The sequence below is a fragment of the Vicugna pacos genome, chromosome 27 (genome assembly GCF_048564905.1).
Source record: "Vicugna pacos chromosome 27, VicPac4, whole genome shotgun sequence".
In the NCBI taxonomy this organism is placed as follows: Eukaryota; Metazoa; Chordata; class Mammalia; order Artiodactyla; family Camelidae; genus Vicugna; species Vicugna pacos.
The window spans coordinates 1,835,605-1,863,409 of record NC_133013.1 but is presented as its reverse complement, the minus strand read 5'-3'; the positions used below and the strand labels follow the sequence as shown (position 1 = coordinate 1,863,409).

The 27,805-nt window shown below is 56.8% G+C and overlaps 1 protein-coding gene across 1 annotated transcript in view; it reads left to right on the top strand.

The window, feature by feature from the left end:
- LOC140689642 (uncharacterized) overlaps positions 1-27,805 on the top strand; it is a 227,539-nt gene that overhangs the window by 76,437 nt on the left and 123,297 nt on the right. The window contains exons 13-33 of the mRNA XM_072950623.1: positions 1,385-1,457; positions 3,482-3,617; positions 4,930-5,028; positions 5,872-5,932; positions 6,045-6,080; positions 6,155-6,222; positions 6,344-6,438; positions 7,607-7,677; positions 8,645-8,807; positions 9,133-9,217; positions 11,657-11,730; positions 13,336-13,447; positions 13,991-14,064; positions 15,669-15,780; positions 16,324-16,397; positions 18,002-18,113; positions 18,657-18,730; positions 20,336-20,447; positions 20,991-21,064; positions 22,669-22,780; positions 23,324-23,397. Of these exons, the coding sequence (XP_072806724.1) occupies positions 1,385-1,457; positions 3,482-3,617; positions 4,930-5,028; positions 5,872-5,932; positions 6,045-6,080; positions 6,155-6,222; positions 6,344-6,438; positions 7,607-7,677; positions 8,645-8,807; positions 9,133-9,217; positions 11,657-11,730; positions 13,336-13,447; positions 13,991-14,064; positions 15,669-15,780; positions 16,324-16,397; positions 18,002-18,113; positions 18,657-18,730; positions 20,336-20,447; positions 20,991-21,064; positions 22,669-22,780; positions 23,324-23,397 (1,891 nt within the window). The remainder of the gene's footprint in view (positions 1-1,384; positions 1,458-3,481; positions 3,618-4,929; positions 5,029-5,871; positions 5,933-6,044; positions 6,081-6,154; positions 6,223-6,343; positions 6,439-7,606; positions 7,678-8,644; positions 8,808-9,132; positions 9,218-11,656; positions 11,731-13,335; positions 13,448-13,990; positions 14,065-15,668; positions 15,781-16,323; positions 16,398-18,001; positions 18,114-18,656; positions 18,731-20,335; positions 20,448-20,990; positions 21,065-22,668; positions 22,781-23,323; positions 23,398-27,805) is intronic.

Below are 27,805 nucleotides of genomic sequence, written 5' to 3'. Positions count from 1 at the left end.
ACCTGAGAGGTGAAGGAAGTTACTAGCTGAGTTGTACAGCCCCTTGCCCTGTTGATGTTAAACAGAGAATTTTCCACATGAATTTGGGTAAACTTTGTTTATATTTCACTCGGGATGCTCATTTGTGAGCTCTTTGACATGAGCAGTTTCCCACCCTTGCTTCCCCTTGTCGTCCAGTCATGCCCTCCATTGTCCAGTGAGGAGGAAGTCTGTGGAGGCGAGGAAATATCTGTGCCTGGAGGTCTCTTCTTTCCACATTTCTTCGTGGGCTTGACATCTGTCCTGGGCCCAGCCTGGATCAGCTGCCATCACAGGAAACTTAGGGGTGGCTGTGGGTACTGGCTGAGAAGGGACAGGATTCCAAAAGGGTTGAAGAGAAGCAAGTGCCCATCAGAACAAACCAAGACTTGCTGGAAGAGCTTGGCAGGCTGGCAGTGGAAGAGGACCCGCTGAGGAAGGAAATGCAAGACGCAGCGTGTCAGAACGAGCTGCTAGGACGCCCGGTGCTAGAACTCGGAGGAGAGGCCCTGTCTGCTGTAAACTCTCAAACGGAGCACTGTCTTCAGCCCCAAACTGAAACTCAGGGAAAGTCCCAGATGCTTTCAAGCATGTGTAAGGGAACGTATGACACTTGCTTTCTTTATAAAACTTGTATGTTCAGAATCATTTCACTGCCTTAATATCTTCTGGAGAGAATGCTCACCAAAGTCTTTGGACGTGCACCAGGGCTAATATATTTATTTTCTATGGTTTGTTTTGCAGTTAACAAAATACTTTGTTTTTGGGAAAAAAAGTTACACTTTTTAAGCATATCACCCTGAGTTTTCATTGAAATCATAGTACATGCTTTAATTCTGTCCTGTGTGAAGATACTGGAAAAAAAGAACGTCTCCAGAGACCTTGAAAGGTGCTGTTTCAATGAACACTTCAGGAATCTGAGGTAAATGCCTCCAGTTGCAGCAGGATTTCCACTGTACACATGAGCTTTCACAAAGAACAACAATCTCATGCCTTAGAAGATTAAATGTTGATGTCTATTCAAGTTACTTTTCTTGGGATTTAGTCATCAATGAGAGAGTTTTAGGTTGAAATTGCTCTTAATAAATCTCATGTCTGTGAAGCCACAGTGAAATCTGAAGAAATGCATGTGCAGGAGGATGTTCAGCTCAGCAGCAAGAAGAGAGTAAGAGACGTTACTCAACCCCAGAGGTACTTAACTCAAGAGAACTGAGCATCACTGTGTCAGTGTCTAATTGTGCTGTGACACACATAAAGCAGATGGCCCATCTTAGCTGATTCCAAGTGTACGATCCTCTCACGTTAAGTACGTTCACGTTGCTGTGGAGCAGTACTTCTTGAACGTCTTTTCTCACATGTCTTGCAGCCACGTGTTTTGAAGACCAGATCTGAGGATACGATGCAGAGAGCCGAGACAACTGAGGACTGCAGCCTGGAAGGTATGTTGCTTGTTGGGCAGCAAACCTCATATGCAGGCTTCCGGGAGATGTTATGGCTTCAGTTCTAGACCCCTAGAATAAAGTTAATATCATAGTAAAGAGAATCAAATGTACATTATACTGTAGTCTATTAAGTGAGCAACACCACTGTGTCTAAAACCCCCAATGTTCGTAACTTAATGAAAATATACTTTATTACTAAAAGCTACTAGCCATCATCTGAGCCTCCAGTGAGGTGTTATCTTTTTGTTGGTGGATGGTCTTTTTTTTAAACTTTTTTTTTTATTGAGTTACAGTCATTTTGGTGGATGGTCTGGAATTGATAATGACTGCTGACCGATCATTGTGGTGGTTGCTGAAGATTGGTGTGGCTTTTTGCAATTTCTTAAAGTAAGACCACAATGAAGTTTGTCACAGGATTAACTCTCCCTTTCAGGAGCAAGTCCTCTGTAGCAGGAAGTGCTATTTGATACATTTTACACACAGGAGGACTTCTTTACAAATTGGAGTCAATCCTCTCAAACCCTGTGGTAGTTTCTCAGCTAAGTTTGTGCACTCTTATAAGTCCTTTGTTATTTCAACCTTCTTCACGGCATCTTCACCAGTAGAGTCCATCTCAAGAAAACAACTTCTTTGCTCGTCCATAAGAAACAGCTCCTCATTCATGCACATTTATCATGAGACTGCAGCCATTCAGTCACGTCTTCAGGCTCCACTTCTAACTCTAGTTCTCCTGCTGTTTTCAGCACATCTGCAGTTCCTTCCTGCACTGAAGTCTTGAGCCCCTCAAAGTCACACATCAAGACTGGAATCAATTCCGTCCAAACCCTGGTTGTTGATATTTTGACTTCTTCTCATGAATCATGAATGTTCTTAATGGCACCTAAAATGCTGAATCCTTTCCAGAAAGTTTTCCATTTATTTACCCAGACCCATCAGTCGTATCACTGTCTGTGGCAGCTAAAGCCTTCCAAAATGTATTTTAAATAAGACTTGAAAGTCATAATTACTCCTGATCCATGGGCTCCAGAATGGATGTCATATTAAGCATGGAAACAGCACTCATCTCATATGTCTCCATCAGAGCTCGTGGGTGACCTGGTGCATTGTCCATGAGCAGTAATATTTTGAAAGAATTTTTTTTTCTGAGTATTAGTTCTCAACAGTGGGCTAAAATATTCATGTTGTAAACAGATGTGCTGTCATCCAGGCTTTATTCCATTTATAGAGCACAGATAGATTTCCCATGATTCTCATGGGACAGAGGATTTTCATAATGTTAAATGAGCATTGGCTTCAACTTTACAACCATCAGCTGCATTAGCCCCTAACAAGAAAATCAGCCTGTCCATTGAAGCTTTGATGCCAGGCACTGACTTCTCCTCTCCAGCTATGAAAGTGCTGGATGGCTTCCCCTTGCAGTTCTCTGCATTGAAAATCTGTTGTTTAGTGTATCCACCTTCATTATTAGCTGTCTTAGCTTCATCTCCTAGAGAACGTGCAGCAGCGTCTGGTTTAGCTCTTCCTGCTTTACCTTGCACAGGTATGCAGTGGAGATGGAATCTTGCCTTAAACTTCATGGACCAATCCCTGCTGGCTTCAGAGTTTCCTTTTGTAGCCTCTTCATCTCTCAGGCTTGCAGAATTGCTGAGAATTAGGGACTTCCACTGGCTTAGGCTTTGCCTTAAAAGAATGTCATGCCTATTTTAATGAAAATGATAAAGAATGAAGTATTTCAAGAATTACCAAAGTGTGACACAGAGATAAGAAATGAGCAAATGCTGTCAGAAAAAATAGTCACCGATAAAATTGCTGGACTCAGGGTTGCTACAGGTCTTCAATTTGTTTTAAAAAATGCATTATTGGGAAGGACAATAAAATGAGACACACCTATAGTAGACATGAGTTTACACTGGGAAGGTAAAAAATGGGTTCCTGCATTCAGGATTCTCTCCTTTCTCCACTGCCCAGCACAGCCAAGCTGTTGAGTGCACATACAAAGACAAACTGTCTCATGTTCACAGAACTTGAAAAGAAAATGCAAGACCACCATGCCACATCGGGATCTGTGACAGGAGAGGAAGCCAATTTCCAGAGGCTGGAGCGGAGAATACGTTTCCCTAAAGATACTTCTGGACAGACAGACGGGCACGTTGAAGAGTAAGATGTTCCCATGTTAATTATGACAAATGTGTGGATGGATGTGTGAAATCACGTAGATATTATATTTCCGAATACTTAACCACCATATTTCCTTTACCACATTCAGCCAGCACAGATTTGTGTTGACTTTTCTGCCTTGATTTCTGTAACCTGCTGCTTCTGTTCGTTCTGACTGGTTACCAGAGTTCTTGTTGTATTTAGTTTGAGATCTTAGCGGGTTCTTGGGCCAGATTTAGTCACTTCATTATCTAGATCCCCCAGATCCATTTTTATTGTCCTTAGGTTTCAACTGCATCATACTGTCATGACCTGCCATGTGCCTATCATATTTACTGAACTCTAGATATGGGGTAGAAAATAGAGAAAATTTGAGGCCTGGTGTGAGGTTAATTTGCTGCAGAGAAGGTGGGCGTGACAGCTGGCAGGTGATCAGGGTACCAGCAGTGCTACATCCTGTTAACCCAGTTAGCAGCTGAGATCAGTCAGTGCAGCCAGCCCTCCTGAGGCCAGTGTGTCTGCTGTCCAGCTTTATTCCTGGCATGTAGCTCTGATGGATCCCAGCTAAGGCCTGCAGGTGTCACTAGGGATTGCCTGCGCTGACAGGCTGCGAGCTCCAGCCATCTGACTGTGGTGCCCATGTGGGGGGGGCACCAGCTGCCGGACTGTTCTGCATCTCAGTGGCTTCCCCTGCAGTTTTGGCCTCATGTTCCTTCCTGGCTTGTTAGCAATTTGGTACATTTGAGCATGGATTTCATAATTTGTACAGAGTTCCTGTCATTCTCAGGGAGAGGTCATGGACATCACACCCATTAGCCCACATTCAAAACCAAACATTTTCTCATATTCCCTGAAAAACCAGGTTTGCCCCAAGCTTTGACTGAAATCAGGGCTCTCTGTGGGAGAAATCAAACAAGTCATGAACGCTTGCTTCACCCTAATGTGTTTGGTAGTGAAGACTTGGTCAGACCCTGAGTCCCACATTGAAACGTGAACTCGCGCTGTCCCCGTCACAGGAGCCTGAGCCAAGGAGGGGCGCAGAGTGCACCTCATGTGGGCTTTTCCTGTGTGTTTACTTTATGCACAGATTAGAATAGGTGTGGGGACGCTGAAGGGAAGGCCAGATACCAAACACTTGCCAGAGGCCTGAGTGTAGCTTTTTCATATGTATTAGTGGGGGCCTTTAATTCTTTCCTCTGTATCTGTCAGTCTGAGCACTTATGGGGAAGGGCAAAAGGAACATTGAATTGTTCCCCTCCAATTTCTGGGAGGGAAACTGGCAGAATTTTGCAGAGTTTCTTTCCCCTCTCAGGAAGGTGGACATGAAAGGATGTGAGCTGGTGGAGAAGCAGCAGCTATTGGCAGCAGAGGAGAAGGCAAAACTGGCTGAAGACGAGACACGACAGTACAAGTGAGTTCAGCTCCTGTGCACCTGCGGCGCCGACACCACTGTTGGGTTTTTAAAAACTTTTCTAAAATGTTCAGGCACAATATCACACACAGACCAAAACACATGTTTAGAAGAGATTTGTATAGATACTTCACACAGAAGAAAAAATGTTAAGTTTTACACATGTTAAATTAAAGGTTTAACTTTAAAAAGTATTAAGTTACTAAGAATTTCCTGGTCTCAATGCTGGCCAGACTGAGTGAGTGGAAAGACAGTTCACAGAGATGTTTCTGAAGGTGCTATAAATTGTTCTCAACCTGAGGTAAGCAGTTTGGTGTAGCATCAGTTGGACCAATAAATATGACCATGTCACTGGAGAGACCCACTTGTAAGCCTGAGAAATAGGATAAGGATGTAAGGAAAAGAAGATTCAAGGTTTATGATGAAAGATACTCAACACAGGATAAGTGAGGGAAGTGTTGAGAACGGGAAAGGAAATTGTGTCAGCGCAGAACCTGGCAGACGTAAAATAATAGTGACAGAAGGAGTGACTGCAGTGATAGCTTTGAACCTGATGTGCTTCTACAGCCGTGTGCAGTGTGTCTTGTGTGGTGATACTGTGTGTGAGTGTGCAGTGCAGATAACGTGAGTTACTGTGTGTGAGTGTGCAGTGTGTCTTGTGTGGTGAGATGATGTGTGGAGTGTGCATTGCAGATAACGTGATGAGATACTGTGTGTGAGTGTGTGTGTGCACAGTGTGTCTTGTATGTGAGTGTGCAGTGCAGATAACATGGACTGGAGCAAGTTATTTAACAGCATGCCCAGCATTGTGTTTTCTCTTATGAAACAATTTGTAACTCGTAGGAGAAGGCTTGAGGAATGTCACAGGCAGATGCAGGGAGCAGACATCGCCTTGAGACTCCAGGTAACCTGCCTTCCTCCTGACACACGGAGTCCTCAGCACCTGAAGCAGACGGTTACTGTGGTCCTGAGAACCACTTGCCATGGGGTGTTTCTTGATGTGTTGACTTTTTCAGATCACTCGTGCCAAGAAGAAGTCCCAAGACAACTGGGTAAGAATTTGTTTCCTTCCTTCCCTTTGTGCACAGTCTGCCACAGCTGAACATCGATGTGTTTTCCCCCACAGATCAGGGCTCGGGAGCTGGAGAGGGAAAACACTGAGCTTAGAAGGGAGGCCGCCCACCTGAAACAGAGGTACAGAATTTTCACACATTTTTAAGGGCGTTCTGAGATTTTTAAGGATTGGCTGTTTTGTGTCTAGAAGAGGGGTTGATGATGTAATTCTCATTGAAGCCATTCTTTCTGTGTCTTTAAGATTGGATGCAATCTGCATACAGAGGCAGGCAGAGAAGTACATGAGGCAGGAGCCCACCCCAGGAGGACCGTACAGGCTGCATCCTTCCCTGAGACGTAAGGAGCACACTGTGAACTGCAGCAGCTTCATTTCTGCTGCAAAAGCCTCCAAGTGGGCTTCTTGTCCCCGTGGGTGATTGCTGGGTTTCCTGGACACCACACCACACACTCACCACAGGGGGCAGGTTCTCAGCTGGGTGACAAGATGTTTTCTTCACGTGCTGCCAGCCAGCAGGGCTCTGTCTCCTGTGAGCAGTGGAGCTCATGCCCCTCCAGGGACTGTGGGCCACCCTCCAGGCCCTTGGTTGGCTGGCATGGCTGCTTTCTGTGTGCTAGAAGACATGAGTGTCAGCACTCTCTTCCAGCCTGGACACGGTGTTGAAGGCTGCTTTCTCCTTGTAGTTGAGAAAAATAACATGCACAGAGTTTTGGAATGAAGGCAGTATGTCCTGATGAGAAAAAATTTTTCTTCATTTGCCTTGGTGGATAAATATTCTATTCAAGATCTGCTTTAAGACAGCAGGCATTTCTTTACTAATTATGCAGGTCCCTTCGTTCCTATAAGGAATGTTGCACGGTGACCTAGAGTAGCCCGCTAGGAAGTGACATGACTACGTAGTCTCCCTCTTCTAGAGTCACACGTGTAACTCTAAAGTCTTCCAACAGGTTCTCCGTGTAATTCACCGTTCTTCTGCTGATTATTACAATATTAGTCTTTCTAAGGCTACTTGTTTCATAAGTGTTTACATAACACGCAGTCACTTGTACAAGACATGTCCTATCGGACGAGGATTGTAACAGCTTACCAGCGGGCTGAGGAGGGAGAGGTGCAGCTCATGGTCAGGGGTTGTTATGCTGTTTCTATGAAAGACACTTCTCACTTTAATATGTAGCCTGTGCAGAGACTGGTTTCCCCTGAACTGCATTGTGAGCCACCTGTGTTAGTGTTGATTTCCAGGGATCTGAGCCCTGAGCTCCCATCCAGGGTGATTAGCTATGAAAACACCTGAACCAGGGCTCTGTGGTGTCCTCATCACGGGTCAGGGGTCCAGCCTCTCCTCGTCCTCGGGGTCACCTGAGACATGAGGGGGACCTGCGGCCTCTGTACGGAGCCCGGGGCGCGGGCAGGAGTGACAGCTCCTGGGGGAGGGCATGGACGGCTCATGCTTCCCCCCACGGCCTCTGTCAGAGAGGACCCGCCCTCAGCGCTGCTCTCCCTTTACAGCCTCAGGGCCTGGTGGCGCCCCTGTGAGGAACGGCAGCGACTTCCGTGCTCAGGAGGCCGAGGAGACACAGGTAAGTGATTTGTTTCCAGTTGTGTCAGAGTGATCACTTTGTGTTGGGATTTGATCTCTGGAGATATCTGCTGTCTTTCCAATCGCCCTCTCCTGCCTTGCATCTGGATTGTGTGTTCCGTGATGGGTCTGCTGTGTCATTTACTTTTCAAAAGCAAACTCTTTGCTGGATCTTCCCCAAGGCCTCAACACACAGCTGGTCATCTTTGGTGGAAACTTTCATGTTTTTATAAAAGTAGGAAAAACACTCTAAATAGTTACATGAATTCTCTACTGGAGAGCCAAAGCAGTCTCCCTGAGAAAGAAAACACAGTGGGGGCACCACTACTCTGGATTTCAAGCTGTATCATAAAACTATAGGTATCAGAACTGGCATGAAAACAGACTCAACACCAATGTAACACGCTCAAGGGCCCAGAAATACACCCACGCAAATACAGTCAATTGACATTTGACAAGGGAGCCAACAGTACTAAATGGAGAAAAGGCAGTGTCTGAAATAAATGGTGCTGGGAAAATAGGATGCTCCCGTGTAAAAGGCTTAAATCCCTGTCACATGCTCTTCAAGGGGGTTGACTTGAAATGAATTAAAGACTTAAAGGTAACACCTAAAACCACCATTCTCTCTCATTCTCTCTGCTCATAATATGTAAACAAGGGGCTTTTGTGCTGGTGAAGGGCTGAGTGGAGAGTGGCACTAGGGGTAGAAGCATGCTTGTCTCTGTGATGCCCCAGGACCAGCCCCTTTCCTCCCTACATTTCCAGACACTGGCAGTGGCTTACTGCTGGGCCTAAAACGTCCATAAGCTCACACGGCGACACAGGAGACAAGAGATTTCTGGCACTGATGCTGTTCTTTAGAACCCTGGTGCATTTGAAGGTGTTGGGGACTATTCCTGTTCCAGTTGGTGTTTCTCTCTTTTCGAATAATACTGATATATTTAAAAACTGCATCTCTTGTTCTGCAGGACTATGGGACTAGAAGAGGCCCCAGAACTATCCCAGCACCATGGGAAGATTTCTACCCCTGGGGATGTCCACCAGAACCATTCATTAGATACAGGGCACTGGCACCTAGACGACCCACGTGCCTTCTAGGACCTTATCCACAACCTGTATCTCCAGTCATTGGTAAGATGAAAGCATATGTCTATTTTCTTGTTGAGTCTCTGCAGAAGAATGGAAGATGCCAAGCCAAGAATTTCCAATGCCTGGAAAAATCAGATTGAGTAAATTGTAACGTTCTTTTAGGTAATTAGGATACACATTTATTTCATAGCCCATGTCATTTCCCAATCATGACCTAGAACGAGGAGTATCTTACAGAGAAAAGGTCTAACAGAAGGCAAAAACATCACTACTACGTATCTTCAACATACACCATGATCTGGGCTCTCTGACGGATGAAGCACCGCTAATGATTTCTCCAACTAATTTAAGCCGTGAACTTACACAGCTGATGATAATTCCCAAAACACAAAACTAGAGAAATATAGTCTCTTCCGGAAGAGTCAGGACACTTACAATCCTATATTTGTGATGTGGGGACGAGTGGGATACGGGGAAGGAAGGCTCACCAGGTTTTGTGTGGCTTCAGCAAAGTCTTCACAGGCGAGCCTAATCCTCCATTCCTTCTGTGGTTTTCAGCCCACGTAGGACCTGGCCCGGCCCCGGCATTGGCCGGCAGCTCCCGCCCGCCTGCGGCGGCCCCGGAGGCCCAGGTAAGTGGGGTGACCGTTCTCCGTTGGACTTCGTCCTGGGAAAGGTGAGCTTCCTGTTTCCCGGAAGCCATTCCCGCCCTCATCTCCAGACTGTGTGTCCTGTGACGGGTGTGGAGTGTCGTTCGCTTTCCAATTCAATCTCCCCAGGGGCCAGTGGGCTGCTTGTCCCTGGAGCCCGTCACCTTGGCGGGTGCCTGCCTAAGCCACGAGGGAGTGCTCAGAAGCCGAGGACCGCAGACTTTGGCTGTGGGTTTCTCGAGATAGCGTGCGGAGGGTGAGCCCTCGCTCCACACTGGCTTCTCCTGGCTCTGCTGACTCCTTCCTGACGACCTGCACCTGGGGTTGCTCCTGGGTCACTGAGGCAGAGTCCTGTGTCGACACTCGTTTGACTTGTTCCCTTGCTGAGGCCAGGTGATTCTCCTGTTTAGCATGCCCATTGAAATCCTCGTAACTGAGAAAGGGGCAAAGCCCTCCCTCCAGCTTTGTCCTGTGTGCTTTGTGCAGCTTTGAGTCTACCTGTTTGGTGTGGGATAAATATCAGAACCCGTGACCGTCTATTCTCGGGACGGAGATGTGCCTGGCCCGCTGCGTCCAGTTGTACTCTGGGTAGATGTTGCTTTTGTAGTAAGAAATAGAGGCTTGCAGGGAAAGAGCCCGCAGTGAAGAGGCCTACTTCCCTGCAGGGGAATTGCGACGCGCAGCAGCGTCCTCCCGTTGTGCTCCCCACCCCTGCGCCTGGTCGGGCCTGCCCTGCCCTGGAAGCTGTCAGAGCTGCTCCTGTGCGTCAGCATGACACGCCGCGGGATGTTGCGCCCGGGCTAGTAGGGTCCTTTTGGTGTCAGTTGTGGGATCCAGACATCCCATTTGAGTTTGCCGAAGGACACAAGTAGTGCGCGCTTCGTAGCGCACTGAAAACCCAGACGTCCCTGAGGATAGCGGTGATTGTAGCGGAGCGTGACTACCTCCTGTGGGCAGCGTTGTCCCTTCAGGAGCACTTGGGCAGCTCCCCCGCAGGACTCCGGGGTGCCCAGCTCCCCAGTGCACTTTGCGCCCAGGCGAAGCCCCTGCAGGTCGGAGGAGATTACTTCGTTTGGGGGGGGGAGGAGAGGGCCAGGCAGGGTCCTGGAGGCAGAGCGGTGACCCAGGTGCGGCTCTGATTGCACGTGTGGAGGACGAGCTTTTCACGTCCGTCCCTTCTGCGTGTTCCTGGTCGGCGCCGGGCCAGCTCCCGTGGAGCTGGGGTGGTGGCGAGGAGGGCTGTCCTGCCCAAAGGGGCTGCCTGTTGTGAAGGCGCTGCTTTTGTCAGAGTGCTGGAAGCTCTGTGTGCATCCTCGCAGGCAGGACCCTTGGCTTCGTCCACTGGGCGACAGCGGGGGCGTCGTGTGGTGCCATTGTTGTCCCCCCGTGTCCTGCTGCGCGGCCCGGGCTGCCGGCTGCAGGCCCCAGAGGGCTGGGTGGAGCGTGGGGCACTGTGCTGCTGGGTGGGCACCCGGCGGGGTGTGGGGAGGGTGCCCGGTGCCGACAGCTGATGCGTTGGGTTTCGGCATTTGTCGGTGGTCGCTCCGTTTCTGTCGCCTGACACGGCTCTCCCTTCTGCCCTGCAGGTTACCTTGCAGCATCCCGGCCTTTGCAAGGACCGGCCCGTGTGGCCACCACCAGCTGGGCCCCCATTGGGCCCTGTCCAGCCTCGCTCACCTGTACCGGATACTCCACTTGGTAAGATGAAAGCGTAGATTCCTCTGTTTGTTCCTTGTGTCAGTGCAGGAGAAGGGCAGATCGCTCTCCAGGTCCCTCCCAGGGCATGGGCCACCCTGACTGGGCTCTCGGCCGTGCTCCCCTGGTGCCATAGCGGACGCTATAGATGGACCGCGTCTTACCCTCCCCAATCCTGCCCTGGGGAGGAGGTGTCCCTTGTAGAGTGCTACGGAGTAAGAGGCCTGTGACAGAAGGCAGGCGTGTCAGTTCTGCACACGGGCCTTCAACAGGGAGCACGTTCCGGGCTCCCCGAAGGAGAAGCCCACCCCTGCCATTGTCTGCAGCGTGTGGAGCCCTGACCTTCCACGGCCGTTGATCGGCTATGGAAGAGACACCTGAACCCGTGGCCTGTGGTGTCTCCCTCAGGGTCACGAGACCTGTCTCCCACTCGGTCTGATGCGGGGACGAGTGGGATACGGGGAAGGAAGGCTCACCAGGTTTTGTGTGGCTTCAGCAAAGTCTTCGCAGGCGAGCCTAATCCTCCATCCCTTCTGTGGTTTTCAGCCCACGTAGGACCTGGCCCGGCCCCGGCATTGGCCGGCAGCTCCCGCCCGCCTGCGGCGGCCCCGGAGGCCCAGGTAAGTGGGGTGGCCGTGCTCCGTTGGACGTCGTCCTGGGAAAGGTGAGCTTCCTGTTTTCCCGGAAGCCATTCCCGCCCTCATCTCCAGACTGTGTGTCCTGTGACGGGTGTGGAGTGTCGTTCGCTTTCAAATTCAATCTCCCCAGGGGCCAGTGGGCTGCTTGTCCCTGGAGCCCGTCACCTTGGCGGGTGCCTACCTAAGCCACGAGGGAGTGCTCAGAAGCCGAGGACCGCAGACTTTGGCTGTGGGTTTCTCGAGATAGCGTGCGGAGGGTGAGCCCTCGCTCCACACTGGCTTCTCCTGGCTCTGCTGACTCCTTCCTGACGACCTGCACCTGGGGTTGCTCCTGGGTCACTGAGGCAGAGTCCTGTGTCGTCACTCGTTTGACTTGTTCCCTTGCTGAGGCCAGGTGATTCTCCTGTTTAGCATGCCCATTGAAATCCTCGTAACTGAGAAAGGGGCAAAGCCCTCCCTCCAGCTTTGTCCTGTGTGCTTTGTGCAGCTTTGAGTCTACCTGTTTGGTGTGGGATAAATGTCAGAACCCGTGACCGTCTGTTCTCGGGACGGAGATGTGCCTGGCCCGCTGCGTCCAGTTGTACTCTGGGTAGACGTTGCTTTTGTAGTAAGAAATAGAGGCTTGCAGGGAAAGAGCCCGCAGTGAAGAGGCCTACTTCCCTGCAGGGGAATTGCGACGTGCAGCAGCATCCTCCCGTCGTGCTCCCCACCCCTGCGCCTGGTCGGGCCTGCCCTGCCCTGGAAGCTGTCAGAGCTGCTCCTGTGCGTCAGCATGACACGCCGCGGGATTTTGCGCCCGGGCTAGTAGGGTCCTTTTGGTGTCAGTTGTGGGATCCAGACATCCCATTTGAGTTTGCCGAAGGACACAAGTAGTGCACGCTTCGTAGCGCACTGAAAACCCAGACGTCCCTGAGGATAGCGGTGATTGTAGCGGAGCGTGACTACCTCCTGTGGGCAGCGTTGTCCCTTCAGGAGCACTTGGGCAGCTCCCCCGCAGGACTCCGGGGTGCCCAGCTCCCCAGTGCACTTTGCGCCCAGGGGAAGCCCCTGCAGGTCGGAGGAGATTACTTCGTTTGGGGGGGGGAGGAGAGGGCCAGGCAGGGTCCTGGAGGCAGAGCGGTGACCCAGGTGCGGCTCTGATTGCACGTGTGGAGGACGAGCTTTTCACGTCCGTCCCTTCTGCGTGTTCCTGGTCGGCGCCGGGCCAGCTCCCGTGGAGCTGGGGTGGTGGCGAGGAGGGCTGTCCTGCCCAAAGGGGCTGCCTGTTGTGAAGGCGCTGCTTTTGTCAGAGTGCTGGAAGCTCTGTGTGCATCCTCGCAGGCAGGACCCTTGGCTTCGTCCACTGGGCGACAGCGGGGGCGTCGTGTGGTGCCATTGTTGTCCCCCCGTGTCCTGCTGCGCGGCCCGGGCTGCCGGCTGCAGGCCCCAGAGGGCTGGGTGGAGCGTGGGGCACTGTGCTGCTGGGTGGGCACCCGGCGGGGTGTGGGGAGGGTGCCCGGTGCCGACAGCTGATGCGTTGGGTTTCGGCATTTGTCGGTGGTCGCTCCGTTTCTGTCGCCTGACACGGCTCTCCCTTCTGCCCTGCAGGTTACCTTGCAGCATCCCGGCCTTTGCAAGGACCGGCCCGTGTGGCCACCACCAGCTGGGCCCCCATTGGGCCCTGTCCAGCCTCGCTCTCCTGTACCGGATACTCCACTTGGTAAGATGAAAGCGTAGATTCCTCTGTTTGTTCCTTGCGTCACTGCAGGAGAAGGGCAGATCGCTGTCCAGGTCCCTCCCAGGGCATGGGCCACCCTGACTGGGCTCTCGGCCGTGCTCCCCTGGTGCCATAGCGGACGCAATTGATGGACCGCGTCTTACCCTCCCCAATCCTGCCCTGGGGAGGAGGTGTCCCTTGTAGAGTGCTACGGAGTAAGAGGCCTGTGACAGAAGGCAGGCGTGTCAGTTCTGCACACGGGCCTTCAACAGGGAGCACGTTCCGGGCTCCCCGAAGGAGAAGCCCACCCCTGCCATTGTCTGCAGCGTGTGGAGCCCTGACCTTCCACGGCCGTTGATCGGCTATGGAAGAGACACCTGAACCCGTGGCCTGTGGTGTCTCCCTCAGGGTCACGAGACCTGTCTCCCACTCGGTCTGATGCGGGGACGAGTGGGATACGGGGAAGGAAGGCTCACCAGGTTTTGTGTGGCTTCAGCAAAGTCTTCGCAGGCGAGCCTAATCCTCCATCCCTTCTGTGGTTTTCAGCCCACGTAGGACCTGGCCCGGCCCCGGCATTGGCCGGCAGCTCCCGCCCGCCTGCGGCGGCCCCGGAGGCCCAGGTAAGTGGGGTGGCCGTGCTCCGTTGGACGTCGTCCTGGGAAAGGTGAGCTTCCTGTTTTCCCGGAAGCCATTCCCGCCCTCATCTCCAGACTGTGTGTCCTGTGACGGGTGTGGAGTGTCGTTCGCTTTCAAATTCAATCTCCCCAGGGGCCAGTGGGCTGCTTGTCCCTGGAGCCCGTCACCTTGGCGGGTGCCTGCCTAAGCCACGAGGGAGTGCTCAGAAGCCGAGGACCGCAGACTTTGGCTGTGGGTTTCTCGAGATAGCGTGCGGAGGGTGAGCCCTCGCTCCACACTGGCTTCTCCTGGCTCTGCTGACTCCTTCCTGAGGACCTGCACCTGGGGTTGCTCCTGGGTCACTGAGGCAGAGTCCTGTGTCGTCACTCGTTTGACTTGTTCCCTTGCTGAGGCCAGGTGATTCTCCTGTTTAGCATGCCCATTGAAATCCTCGTAACTGAGAAAGGGGCAAAGCCCTCCCTCCAGCTTTGTCCTGTGTGCTTTGTGCAGCTTTGAGTCTACCTGTTTGGTGTGGGATAAATGTCAGAACCCGTGACCGTCTGTTCTCGGGACGGAGATGTGCCTGGCCCGCTGCGTCCAGTTGTACTCTGGGTAGACGTTGCTTTTGTAGTAAGAAATAGAGGCTTGCAGGGAAAGAGCCCGCAGTGAAGAGGCCTACTTCCCTGCAGGGGAATTGCGACGTGCAGCAGCATCCTCCCGTCGTGCTCCCCACCCCTGCGCCTGGTCGGGCCTGCCCTGCCCTGGAAGCTGTCAGAGCTGCTCCTGTGCGTCAGCATGACACGCCGCGGGATTTTGCGCCCGGGCTAGTAGGGTCCTTTTGGTGTCAGTTGTGGGATCCAGACATCCCACTTGAGTTTGCCGAAGGACACAAGTAGTGCGCGCTTCGTAGCGCACTGAAAACCCAGACGTCCCTGAGGATAGCGGTGATTGTAGCGGAGCGTGACTACCTCCTGTGGGCAGCGTTGTCCCTTCAGGAGCACTTGGGCAGCTCCCCCGCAGGACTCCGGGATGCCCAGCTCCCCAGTGCACTTTGCGCCCAGGGGAAGCCCCTGCAGGTCGGAGGAGATTACTTCGTCGGGGGGGGGAGGAGAGGGCCAGGCAGGGTCCTGGAGGCAGAGCGGTGACCCAGGTGCGGCTCTGATTGCACGTGTGGAGGACGAGCTTTTCACGTCCGTCCCTTCTGCGTGTTCCTGGTCGGCGCCGGGCCAGCTCCCGTGGAGCTGGGGTGGTGGCGAGGAGGGCTGTCCTGCCCAAAGGGGCTGCCTGTTGTGAAGGCGCTGCTTTTGTCAGAGTGCTGGAAGCTCTGTGTGCATCCTCGCAGGCAGGACCCTTGGCTTCGTCCACTGGGCGACAGCGGGGGCGTCGTGTGGTGCCATTGTTGTCCCCCCGTGTCCTGCTGCGCGGCCCGGGCTGCCGGCTGCAGGCCCCAGAGGGCTGGGTGGAGCGTGGGGCACTGTGCTGCTGGGTGGGCACCCGGCGGGGTGTGGGGAGGGTGCCCGGTGCCGACAGCTGATGCGTTGGGTTTCGGCATTTGTCGGTGGTCGCTCCGTTTCTGTCGCCTGACACGGCTCTCCCTTCTGCCCTGCAGGTTACCTTGCAGCATCCCGGCCTTTGCAAGGACCGGCCCGTGTGGCCACCACCAGCTGGGCCCCCATTGGGCCCTGTCCAGCCTCGCTCTCCTGTACCGGATACTCCACTTGGTAAGATGAAAGCGTAGATTCCTCTGTTTGTTCCTTGCGTCACTGCAGGAGAAGGGCAGATCGCTGTCCAGGTCCCTCCCAGGGCATGGGCCACCCTGACTGGGCTCTCGGCCGTGCTCCCCTGGTGCCATAGCGGACGCAATTGATGGACCGCGTCTTACCCTCCCCAATCCTGCCCTGGGGAGGAGGTGTCCCTTGTAGAGTGCTACGGAGTAAGAGGCCTGTGACAGAAGGCAGGCGTGTCAGTTCTGCACACGGGCCTTCAACAGGGAGCACGTTCCGGGCTCCCCGAAGGAGAAGCCCACCCCTGCCATTGTCTGCAGCGTGTGGAGCCCTGACCTTCCACGGCCGTTGATCGGCTATGGAAGAGACACCTGAACCCGTGGCCTGTGGTGTCTCCCTCAGGGTCACGAGACCTGTCTCCCACTCGGTCTGATGCGGGGACGAGTGGGATACGGGGAAGGAAGGCTCACCAGGTTTTGTGTGGCTTCAGCAAAGTCTTCGCAGGCGAGCCTAATCCTCCATCCCTTCTGTGGTTTTCAGCCCACGTAGGACCTGGCCCGGCCCCGGCATTGGCCGGCAGCTCCCGCCCGCCTGCGGCGGCCCCGGAGGCCCAGGTAAGTGGGGTGGCCGTGCTCCGTTGGACGTCGTCCTGGGAAAGGTGAGCTTCCTGTTTTCCCGGAAGCCATTCCCGCCCTCATCTCCAGACTGTGTGTCCTGTGACGGGTCTGGAGTGTCGTTCGCTTTCAAATTCAATCTCCCCAGGGGCCAGTGGGCTGCTTGTCCCTGGAGCCCGTCACCTTGGCGGGTGCCTGCCTAAGCCACGAGGGAGTGCTCAGAAGCCGAGGACCGCAGACTTTGGCTGTGGGTTTCTCGAGATAGCGTGCGGAGGGTGAGCCCTCGCTCCACACTGGCTTCTCCTGGCTCTGCTGACTCCTTCCTGACGACCTGCACCTGGGGTTGCTCCTGGGTCACTGAGGCAGAGTCCTGTGTCGTCACTCGTTTGACTTGTTCCCTTGCTGAGGCCAGGTGATTCTCCTGTTTAGCATGCCCATTGAAATCCTCGTAACTGAGAAAGGGGCAAAGCCCTCCCTCCAGCTTTGTCCTGTGTGCTTTGTGCAGCTTTGAGTCTACCTGTTTGGTGTGGGATAAATGTCAGAACCCGTGACCGTCTGTTCTCGGGACGGAGATGTGCCTGGCCCGCTGCGTCCAGTTGTACTCTGGGTAGACGTTGCTTTTGTAGTAAGAAATAGAGGCTTGCAGGGAAAGAGCCCGCAGTGAAGAGGCCTACTTCCCTGCAGGGGAATTGCGACGTGCAGCAGCATCCTCCCGTCGTGCTCCCCACCCCTGCGCCTGGTCGGGCCTGCCCTGCCCTGGAAGCTGTCAGAGCTGCTCCTGTGCGTCAGCATGACACGCCGCGGGATTTTGCGCCCGGGCTAGTAGGGTCCTTTTGGTGTCAGTTGTGGGATCCAGACATCCCATTTGAGTTTGCCGAAGGACACAAGTAGTGCGCGCTTCGTAGCGCACTGAAAACCCAGACGTCCCTGAGGATAGCGGTGATTGTAGCGGAGCGTGACTACCTCCTGTGGGCAGCGTTGTCCCTTCAGGAGCACTTGGGCAGCTCCCCCGCAGGACTCCGGGATGCCCAGCTCCCCAGTGCACTTTGCGCCCAGGGGAAGCCCCTGCAGGTCGGAGGAGATTACTTCGTCGGGGGGGGGAGGAGAGGGCCAGGCAGGGTCCTGGAGGCAGAGCGGTGACCCAGGTGCGGCTCTGATTGCACGTGTGGAGGACGAGCTTTTCACGTCCGTCCCTTCTGCGTGTTCCTGGTCGGCGCCGGGCCAGCTCCCGTGGAGCTGGGGTGGTGGCGAGGAGGGCTGTCCTGCCCAAAGGGGCTGCCTGTTGTGAAGGCGCTGCTTTTGTCAGAGTGCTGGAAGCTCTGTGTGCATCCTCGCAGGCAGGACCCTTGGCTTCGTCCACTGGGCGACAGCGGGGGCGTCGTGTGGTGCCATTGTTGTCCCCCCGTGTCCTGCTGCGCGGCCCGGGCTGCCGGCTGCAGGCCCCAGAGGGCTGGGTGGAGCGTGGGGCACTGTGCTGCTGGGTGGGCACCCGGCGGGGTGTGGGGAGGGTGCCCGGTGCCGACAGCTGATGCGTTGGGTTTCGGCATTTGTCGGTGGTCGCTCCGTTTCTGTCGCCTGACACGGCTCTCCCTTCTGCCCTGCAGGTTACCTTGCAGCATCCCGGCCTTTGCAAGGACCGGCCCGTGTGGCCACCACCAGCTGGGCCCCCATTGGGCCCTGTCCAGCCTCGCTCTCCTGTACCGGATACTCCACTTGGTAAGATGAAAGCGTAGATTCCTCTGTTTGTTCCTTGCGTCACTGCAGGAGAAGGGCAGATCGCTGTCCAGGTCCCTCCCAGGGCATGGGCCACCCTGACTGGGCTCTCGGCCGTGCTCCCCTGGTGCCATAGCGGACGCAATTGATGGACCGCGTCTTACCCTCCCCAATCCTGCCCTGGGGAGGAGGTGTCCCTTGTAGAGTGCTACGGAGTAAGAGGCCTGTGACAGAAGGCAGGCGTGTCAGTTCTGCACACGGGCCTTCAACAGGGAGCACGTTCCGGGCTCCCCGAAGGAGAAGCCCACCCCTGCCATTGTCTGCAGCGTGTGGAGCCCTGACCTTCCACGGCCGTTGATCGGCTATGGAAGAGACACCTGAACCCGTGGCCTGTGGTGTCTCCCTCAGGGTCACGAGACCTGTCTCCCACTCGGTCTGATGCGGGGACGAGTGGGATACGGGGAAGGAAGGCTCACCAGGTTTTGTGTGGCTTCAGCAAAGTCTTCGCAGGCGAGCCTAATCCTCCATCCCTTCTGTGGTTTTCAGCCCACGTAGGACCTGGCCCGGCCCCGGCATTGGCCGGCAGCTCCCGCCCGCCTGCGGCGGCCCCGGAGGCCCAGGTAAGTGGGGTGGCCGTGCTCCGTTGGACGTCGTCCTGGGAAAGGTGAGCTTCCTGTTTTCCCGGAAGCCATTCCCGCCCTCATCTCCAGACTGTGTGTCCTGTGACGGGTCTGGAGTGTCGTTCGCTTTCAAATTCAATCTCCCCAGGGGCCAGTGGGCTGCTTGTCCCTGGAGCCCGTCACCTTGGCGGGTGCCTGCCTAAGCCACGAGGGAGTGCTCAGAAGCCGAGGACCGCAGACTTTGGCTGTGGGTTTCTCGAGATAGCGTGCGGAGGGTGAGCCCTCGCTCCACACTGGCTTCTCCTGGCTCTGCTGACTCCTTCCTGAGGACCTGCACCTGGGGTTGCTCCTGGGTCACTGAGGCAGAGTCCTGTGTCGTCACTCGTTTGACTTGTTCCCTTGCTGAGGCCAGGTGATTCTCCTGTTTAGCATGCCCATTGAAATCCTCGTAACTGAGAAAGGGGCAAAGCCCTCCCTCCAGCTTTGTCCTGTGTGCTTTGTGCAGCTTTGAGTCTACCTGTTTGGTGTGGGATAAATGTCAGAACCCGTGACCGTCTGTTCTCGGGACGGAGATGTGCCTGGCCCGCTGCGTCCAGTTGTACTCTGGGTAGACGTTGCTTTTGTAGTAAGAAATAGAGGCTTGCAGGGAAAGAGCCCGCAGTGAAGAGGCCTACTTCCCTGCAGGGGAATTGCGACGTGCAGCAGCATCCTCCCGTCGTGCTCCCCACCCCTGCGCCTGGTCGGGCCTGCCCTGCCCTGGAAGCTGTCAGAGCTGCTCCTGTGCGTCAGCATGACACGCCGCGGGATTTTGCGCCCGGGCTAGTAGGGTCCTTTTGGTGTCAGTTGTGGGATCCAGACATCCCACTTGAGTTTGCCGAAGGACACAAGTAGTGCGCGCTTCGTAGCGCACTGAAAACCCAGACGTCCCTGAGGATAGCGGTGATTGTAGCGGAGCGTGACTACCTCCTGTGGGCAGCGTTGTCCCTTCAGGAGCACTTGGGCAGCTCCCCCGCAGGACTCCGGGGTGCCCAGCTCCCCAGTGCACTTTGCGCCCAGGGGAAGCCCCTGCAGGTCGGAGGAGATTACTTCGTTGGGGGGCGGGAGGAGAGGGCTAGGCAGGGTCCTGGAGGCAGAGCGGTGACCCAGGTGCGGCTCTGATTGCACGTGTGGAGGACGAGCTTTTGACGTCCGTCCCTTCTGCGTGTTCCTGGTCGGCGCCGGGCCAGCTCCCGTGGAGCTGGGGTGGTGGCGAGGAGGGCTGTCCTGCCCAAAGGGGCTGCCTGTTGTGAAGGCGCTGCTTTTGTCAGAGTGCTGGAAGCTCTGTGTGCATCCTCGCAGGCAGGACCCTTGGCTTCGTCCACTGGGCGACAGCGGGGGCGTCGTGTGGTGCCATTGTTGTCCCCCCGTGTCCTGCTGCGCGGCCCGGGCTGCCGGCTGCAGGCCCCAGAGAGCTGGGTGGAGCGTGGGGCACTGTGCTGCTGGGTGGGCACCCGGCGGGGTGTGGGGAGGGTGCCCGGTGCCGACAGCTGATGCGTTGGGTTTCGGCATTTGTCGGTGGTCGCTCCGTTTCTGTCGCCTGACACGGCTCTCCCTTCTGCCCTGCAGGTTACCTTGCAGCATCCCGGCCTTTGCAAGGACCGGCCCGTGTGGCCACCACCAGCTGGGCCCCCATTGGGCCCTGTCCAGCCTCGCTCTCCTGTACCGGATACTCCACTTGGTAAGATGAAAGCGTAGATTCCTCTGTTTGTTCCTTGCGTCACTGCAGGAGAAGGGCAGATCGCTGTCCAGGTCCCTCCCAGGGCATGGGCCACCCTGACTGGGCTCTCGGCCGTGCTCCCCTGGTGCCATAGCGGACGCAATTGATGGACCGCGTCTTACCCTCCCCAATCCTGCCCTGGGGAGGAGGTGTCCCTTGTCGAGTGCTACGGAGTAAGAGGCCTGTGACAGAAGGCAGGCGTGTCAGTTCTGCACACGGGCCTTCAACAGGGAGCACGTTCCGGGCTCCCCGAAGGAGAAGCCCACCCCTGCCATTGTCTGCAGCGTGTGGAGCCCTGACCTTCCACGGCCGTTGATCGGCTATGGAAGAGACACCTGAACCCGTGGCCTGTGGTGTCTCCCTCAGGGTCACGAGACCTGTCTCCCACTCGGTCTGATGCGGGGACGAGTGGGATACGGGGAAGGAAGGCTCACCAGGTTTTGTGTGGCTTCAGCAAAGTCTTCGCAGGCGAGCCTAATCCTCCATCCCTTCTGTGGTTTTCAGCCCACGTAGGACCTGGCCCGGCCCCGGCATTGGCCGGCAGCTCCCGCCCGCCTGCGGCGGCCCCGGAGGCCCAGGTAAGTGGGGTGGCCGTGCTCCGTTGGACGTCGTCCTGGGAAAGGTGAGCTTCCTGTTTTCCCGGAAGCCATTCCCGCCCTCATCTCCAGACTGTGTGTCCTGTGACGGGTCTGGAGTGTCGTTCGCTTTCAAATTCAATCTCCCCAGGGGCCAGTGGGCTGCTTGTCCCTGGAGCCCGTCACCTTGGCGGGTGCCTGCCTAAGCCACGAGAGAGTGCTCAGAAGCCGAGGACCGCAGACTTTGGCTGTGGGTTTCTCGAGATAGCGTGCGGAGGGTGAGCCCTCGCTCCACACTGGCTTCTCCTGGCTCTGCTGACTCCTTCCTGACGACCTGCACCTGGGGTTGCTCCTGGGTCACTGAGGCAGAGTCCTGTGTCGTCACTCGTTTGACTTGTTCCCTTGCTGAGGCCAGGTGATTCTCCTGTTTAGCATGCCCATTGAAATCCTCGTAACTGAGAAAGGGGCAAAGCCCTCCCTCCAGCTTTGTCCTGTGTGCTTTGTGCAGCTTTGAGTCTACCTGTTTGGTGTGGGATAAATGTGAGAACCCGTGACCGTCTGTTCTCGGGACGGAGATGTGCCTGGCCCGCTGCGTCCAGATGTACTCTGGGTAGACGTTGCTTTTGTAGTAAGAAATAGAGGCTTGCAGGGAAAGAGCCCGCAGTGAAGAGGCCTACTTCCCTGCAGGGGAATTGCGACGTGCAGCAGCATCCTCCCGTCGTGCTCCCCACCCCTGCGCCTGGTCGGGCCTGCCCTGCCCTGGAAGCTGTCAGAGCTGCTCCTGTGCGTCAGCATGACACACCGCGGGATTTTGCGCCCGGGCTAGTAGGGTCCTTTTGGTGTCAGTTGTGGGATCCAGACATCCCACTTGAGTTTGCCGAAGGACACAAGTAGTGCGCGCTTCGTAGCGCACTGAAAACCCAGACGTCCCTGAGGATAGCGGTGATTGTAGCGGAGCGTGACTACCTCCTGTGGGCAGCGTTGTCCCTTCAGGAGCACTTGGGCAGCTCCCCCGCAGGACTCCGGGATGCCCAGCTCCCCAGTGCACTTTGCGCCCAGGGGAAGCCCCTGCAGGTCGGAGGAGATTACTTCGTCGGGGGGGGGAGGAGAGGGCCAGGCAGGGTCCTGGAGGCAGAGCGGTGACCCAGGTGCGGCTCTGATTGCACGTGTGGAGGACGAGCTTTTCACGTCCGTCCCTTCTGCGTGTTCCTGGTCGGCGCCGGGCCAGCTCCCGTGGAGCTGGGGTGGTGGCGAGGAGGGCTGTCCTGCCCAAAGGGGCTGCCTGTTGTGAAGGCGCTGCTTTTGTCAGAGTGCTGGAAGCTCTGTGTGCATCCTCGCAGGCAGGACCCTTGGCTTCGTCCACTGGGCGACAGCGGGGGCGTCGTGTGGTGCCATTATTGTCCCCCCGTGTCCTGCTGCGCGGCCCGGGCTGCCGGCTGCAGGCCCCAGAGGGCTGGGTGGAGCGTGGGGCACTGTGCTGCTGGGTGGGCACCCGGCGGGGTGTGGGGAGGGTGCCCGGTGCCGACAGCTGATGCGTTGGGTTTCGGCATTTGTCGGTGGTCGCTCCGTTTCTGTCGCCTGACACGGCTCTCCCTTCTGCCCTGCAGGTTACCTTGCAGCATCCCGGCCTTTGCAAGGACCGGCCCGTGTGGCCACCACCAGCTGGGCCCCCATTGGGCCCTGTCCAGCCTCGCTCTCCTGTACCGGATACTCCACTTGGTAAGATGAAAGCGTAGATTCCTCTGTTTGTTCCTTGCGTCACTGCAGGAGAAGGGCAGATCGCTGTCCAGGTCCCTCCCAGGGCATGGGCCACCCTGACTGGGCTCTCGGCCGTGCTCCCCTGGTGCCATAGCGGACGCAATTGATGGACCGCGTCTTACCCTCCCCAATCCTGCCCTGGGGAGGAGGTGTCCCTTGTCGAGTGCTACGGAGTAAGAGGCCTGTGACAGAAGGCAGGCGTGTCAGTTCTGCACACGGGCCTTCAACAGGGAGCACGTTCCGGGCTCCCCGAAGGAGAAGCCCACCCCTGCCATTGTCTGCAGCGTGTGGAGCCCTGACCTTCCACGGCCGTTGATCGGCTATGGAAGAGACACCTGAACCCGTGGCCTGTGGTGTCTCCCTCAGGGTCACGAGACCTGTCTCCCACTCGGTCTGATGCGGGGACGAGTGGGATACGGGGAAGGAAGGCTCACCAGGTTTTGTGTGGCTTCAGCAAAGTCTTCGCAGGCGAGCCTAATCCTCCATCCCTTCTGTGGTTTTCAGCCCACGTAGGACCTGGCCCGGCCCCGGCACTGGCCGGCAGCTCCCGCCCGCCTGCGGCGGCCCCGGAGGCCCAGGTAAGTGGGGTGGCCGTGCTCCGTTGGACGTCGTCCTGGGAAAGGTGAGCTTCCTGTTTTCCCGGAAGCCACTCCCGCCCTCATCTCCAGACTGTGTGTCCTGTGACGGGTCTGGAGTGTCGTTCGCTTTCCAATTCAATCTCCCCAGGGGCCAGTGGGCTGCTTGTCCCTGGAGCCCGTCACCTTGGCGGGTGCCTGCCTAAGCCACGAGGGAGTGCTCAGAAGCCGAGGACCGCAGACTTTGGCTGTGGGTTTCTCGAGATAGCGTGCGGAGGGTGAGCCCTCGCTCCACACTGGCTTCTCCTGGCTCTGCTGACTCCTTCCTGAGGACCTGCACCTGGGGTTGCTCCTGGGTCACTGAGGCAGAGTCCTGTGTCGTCACTCGTTTGACTTGTTCCCTTGCTGAGGCCAGGTGATTCTCCTGTTTAGCATGCCCATTGAAATCCTCGTAACTGAGAAAGGGGCAAAGCCCTCCCTCCAGCTTTGTCCTGTGTGCTTTGTGCAGCTTTGAGTCTACCTGTTTGGTGTGGGATAAATGTCAGAACCCGTGACCGTCTGTTCTCGGGACGGAGATGTGCCTGGCCCGCTGCGTCCAGTTGTACTCTGGGTAGACGTTGCTTTTGTAGTAAGAAATAGAGGCTTGCAGGGAAAGAGCCCGCAGTGAAGAGGCCTACTTCCCTGCAGGGGAATTGCGACGTGCAGCAGCATCCTCCCGTCGTGCTCCCCACCCCTGCGCCTGGTCGGGCCTGCCCTGCCCTGGAAGCTGTCAGAGCTGCTCCTGTGCGTCAGCATGACACGCCGCGGGATTTTGCGCCCGGGCTAGTAGGGTCCTTTTGGTGTCAGTTGTGGGATCCAGACATCCCACTTGAGTTTGCCGAAGGACACAAGTAGTGCGCGCTTCGTAGCGCACTGAAAACCCAGACGTCCCTGAGGATAGCGGTGATTGTAGCGGAGCGTGACTACCTCCTGTGGGCAGCGTTGTCCCTTCAGGAGCACTTGGGCAGCTCCCCCGCAGGACTCCGGGGTGCCCAGCTCCCCAGTGCACTTTGCGCCCAGGGGAAGCCCCTGCAGGTCGGAGGAGATTACTTCGTTGGGGGGCGGGAGGAGAGGGCCAGGCAGGGTCCTGGAGGCAGAGCGGTGACCCAGGTGCGGCTCTGATTGCACGTGTGGAGGACGAGCTTTTCACGTCCGTCCCTTCTGCGTGTTCCTGGTCGGCGCCGGGCCAGCTCCCGTGGAGCTGGGGTGGTGGCGAGGAGGGCTGTCCTGCCCAAAGGGGCTGCCTGTTGTGAAGGCGCTGCTTTTGTCAGAGTGCTGGAAGCTCTGTGTGCATCCTCGCAGGCAGGACCCTTGGCTTCGTCCACTGGGCGACAGCGGGGGCGTCGTGTGGTGCCATTGTTGTCCCCCCGTGTCCTGCTGCGCGGCCCGGGCTGCCGGCTGCAGGCCCCAGAGGGCTGGGTGGAGCGTGGGGCACTGTGCTGCTGGGTGGGCACCCGGCGGGGTGTGGGGAGGGTGCCCGGTGCCGACAGCTGATGCGTTGGGTTTCGGCATTTGTCGGTGGTCGCTCCGTTTCTGTCGCCTGACACGGCTCTCCCTTCTGCCCTGCAGGTTACCATGCAGCATCCCGGCCTTTGCAAGGACCGGCCCGTGTGGCCACCACCAGCTGGGCCCCCATTGGGCCCTGTCCAGCCTCGCTCTCCTGTACCGGATACTCCACTTGGTAAGATGAAAGCGTAGATTCCTCTGTTTGTTCCTTGCGTCACTGCAGGAGAAGGCCAGATCGCTGTCCAGGTCCCTCCCAGGGCATGGGCCACCCTGACTGGGCTCTCGGCCGTGCTCCCCTGGTGCCATAGCGGACGCAATTGATGGACCGCGTCTTACCCTCCCCAATCCTGCCCTGGGGAGGAGGTGTCCCTTGTAGAGTGCTACGGAGTAAGAGGCCTGTGACAGAAGGCAGGCGTGTCAGTTCTGCACACGGGCCTTCAACAGGGAGCACGTTCCGGGCTCCCCGAAGGAGAAGCCCACCCCTGCCATTGTCTGCAGCGTGTGGAGCCCTGACCTTCCACGGCCGTTGATCGGCTATGGAAGAGACACCTGAACCCGTGGCCTGTGGTGTCTCCCTCAGGGTCACGAGACCTGTCTCCCACTCGGTCTGATGCGGGGACGAGTGGGATACGGGGAAGGAAGGCTCACCAGGTTTTGTGTGGCTTCAGCAAAGTCTTCGCAGGCGAGCCTAATCCTCCATCCCTTCTGTGGTTTTCAGCCCACGTAGGACCTGGCCCGGCCCCGGCATTGGCCGGCAGCTCCCGCCCGCCTGCGGCGGCCCCGGAGGCCCAGGTAAGTGGGGTGGCCGTGCTCCGTTGGACGTCGTCCTGGGAAAGGTGAGCTTCCTGTTTTCCCGGAAGCCATTCCCGCCCTCATCTCCAGACTGTGTGTCCTGTGACGGGTCTGGAGTGTCGTTCGCTTTCAAATTCAATCTCCCCAGGGGCCAGTGGGCTGCTTGTCCCTGGAGCCCGTCACCTTGGCGGGTGCCTGCCTAAGCCACGAGGGAGTGCTCAGAAGCCGAGGACCGCAGACTTTGGCTGTGGGTTTCTCGAGATAGCGTGCGGAGGGTGAGCCCTCGCTCCACACTGGCTTCTCCTGGCTCTGCTGACTCCTTCCTGAGGACCTGCACCTGGGGTTGCTCCTGGGTCACTGAGGCAGAGTCCTGTGTCGTCACTCGTTTGACTTGTTCCCTTGCTGAGGCCAGGTGATTCTCCTGTTTAGCATGCCCATTGAAATCCTCGTAACTGAGAAAGGGGCAAAGCCCTCCCTCCAGCTTTGTCCTGTGTGCTTTGTGCAGCTTTGAGTCTACCTGTTTGGTGTGGGATAAATGTCAGAACCCGTGACCGTCTGTTCTCGGGACGGAGATGTGCCTGGCCCGCTGCGTCCAGGTGTACTCTGGGTAGATGTTGCTTTTGTAGTAAGAAATAGAGGCTTGCAGGGAAAGAGCCCGCAGTGAAGAGGCCTACTTCCCTGCAGGGGAATTGCGACGCGCAGCAGCGTCCTCCCGTCGTGCTCCCCACCCCTGCGCCTGGTCGGGCCTGCCCTGCCCTGGAAGCTGTCAGAGCTGCTCCTGTGCGTCAGCATGACACGCCGTGGGATTTTGTGCCCGGGCTAGTAGGGTCCTTTTGGTGTCAGTTGTGGGATCCAGACATCCCACTTGAGTTTGCCGAAGTACACAAGTAGTGCGCGCTTCGTAGCGCACTGAAAACCCAGACGTCCCTGAGGATAGCGGTGATTGTAGCGGAGCGTGACTACCTCCTGTGGGCAGCGTTGACCCTTCAGGAGCTCTTGGGCAGCTCCCCCGCAGGACTCCGGGGTGCCCAGCTCCCCAGTGCACTTTGCGCCCAGGGGAAGCCCCTGCAGGTCGGAGGAGATTACTTCGTTGGGGGGGGGGAGAGGGCCAGGCAGGGTCCTGGAGGCAGAGCGGTGACCCAGGTGCGGCTCTGATTGCACGTGTGGAGGACGAGCTTTTCACGTCCGTCCCTTCTGCGTGTTCCTGGTCGGCGCCGGGCCAGCTCCCGTGGAGCTGGGGTGGTGGCGAGGAGGGCTGTCCTGCCCAAAGGGGCTGCCTGTTGTGAAGGCGCTGCTTTTGTCAGAGTGCTGGAAGCTCTGTGTGCATCCTCGCAGGCAGGACCCTTGGCTTCGTCCACTGGGCGACAGCGGGGGCGTCGTGTGGTGCCATTGTTGTCCCCCCGTGTCCTGCTGCGCGGCCCGGGCTGCCGGCTGCAGGCCCCAGAGGGCTGGGTGGAGCGTGGGGCACTGTGCTGCTGGGTGGGCACCCGGCGGGGTGTGGGGAGGGTGCCCGGTGCCGACAGCTGATGCGTTGGGTTTCGGCATTTGTCGGTGGTCGCTCCGTTTCTGTCGCCTGACACGGCTCTCCCTTCTGCCCTGCAGGTTACCTTGCAGCATCCCGGCCTTTGCAAGGACCGGCCCGTGTGGCCACCACCAGCTGGGCCCCCATTGGGCCCTGTCCAGCCTCGCTCTCCTGTACCGGATACTCCACTTGGTAAGATGAAAGCGTAGATTCCTCTGTTTGTTCCTTGCATCACTGCAGGAGAAGGGCAGATCGCTGTCCAGGTCCCTCCCAGGGCATGGGCCACCCTGACTGGGCTCTCGGCCGTGCTCCCCTGGTGCCATAGCGGACGCAATTGATGGACCGCGTCTTACCCTCCCCAATCCTGCCCTGGGGAGGAGGTGTCCCTTGTAGAGTGCTACGGAGTAAGAGGCCTGTGACAGAAGGCAGGCGTGTCAGTTCTGCATACGGGCCTTCAACAGGGAGCACGTTCCAGGCTCCCCGAAGGAGAAGCCCACCCCTGCCATTGTCTGCAGCGTGTGGAGCCCTGACCTTCCACGGCCGTTGATCGGC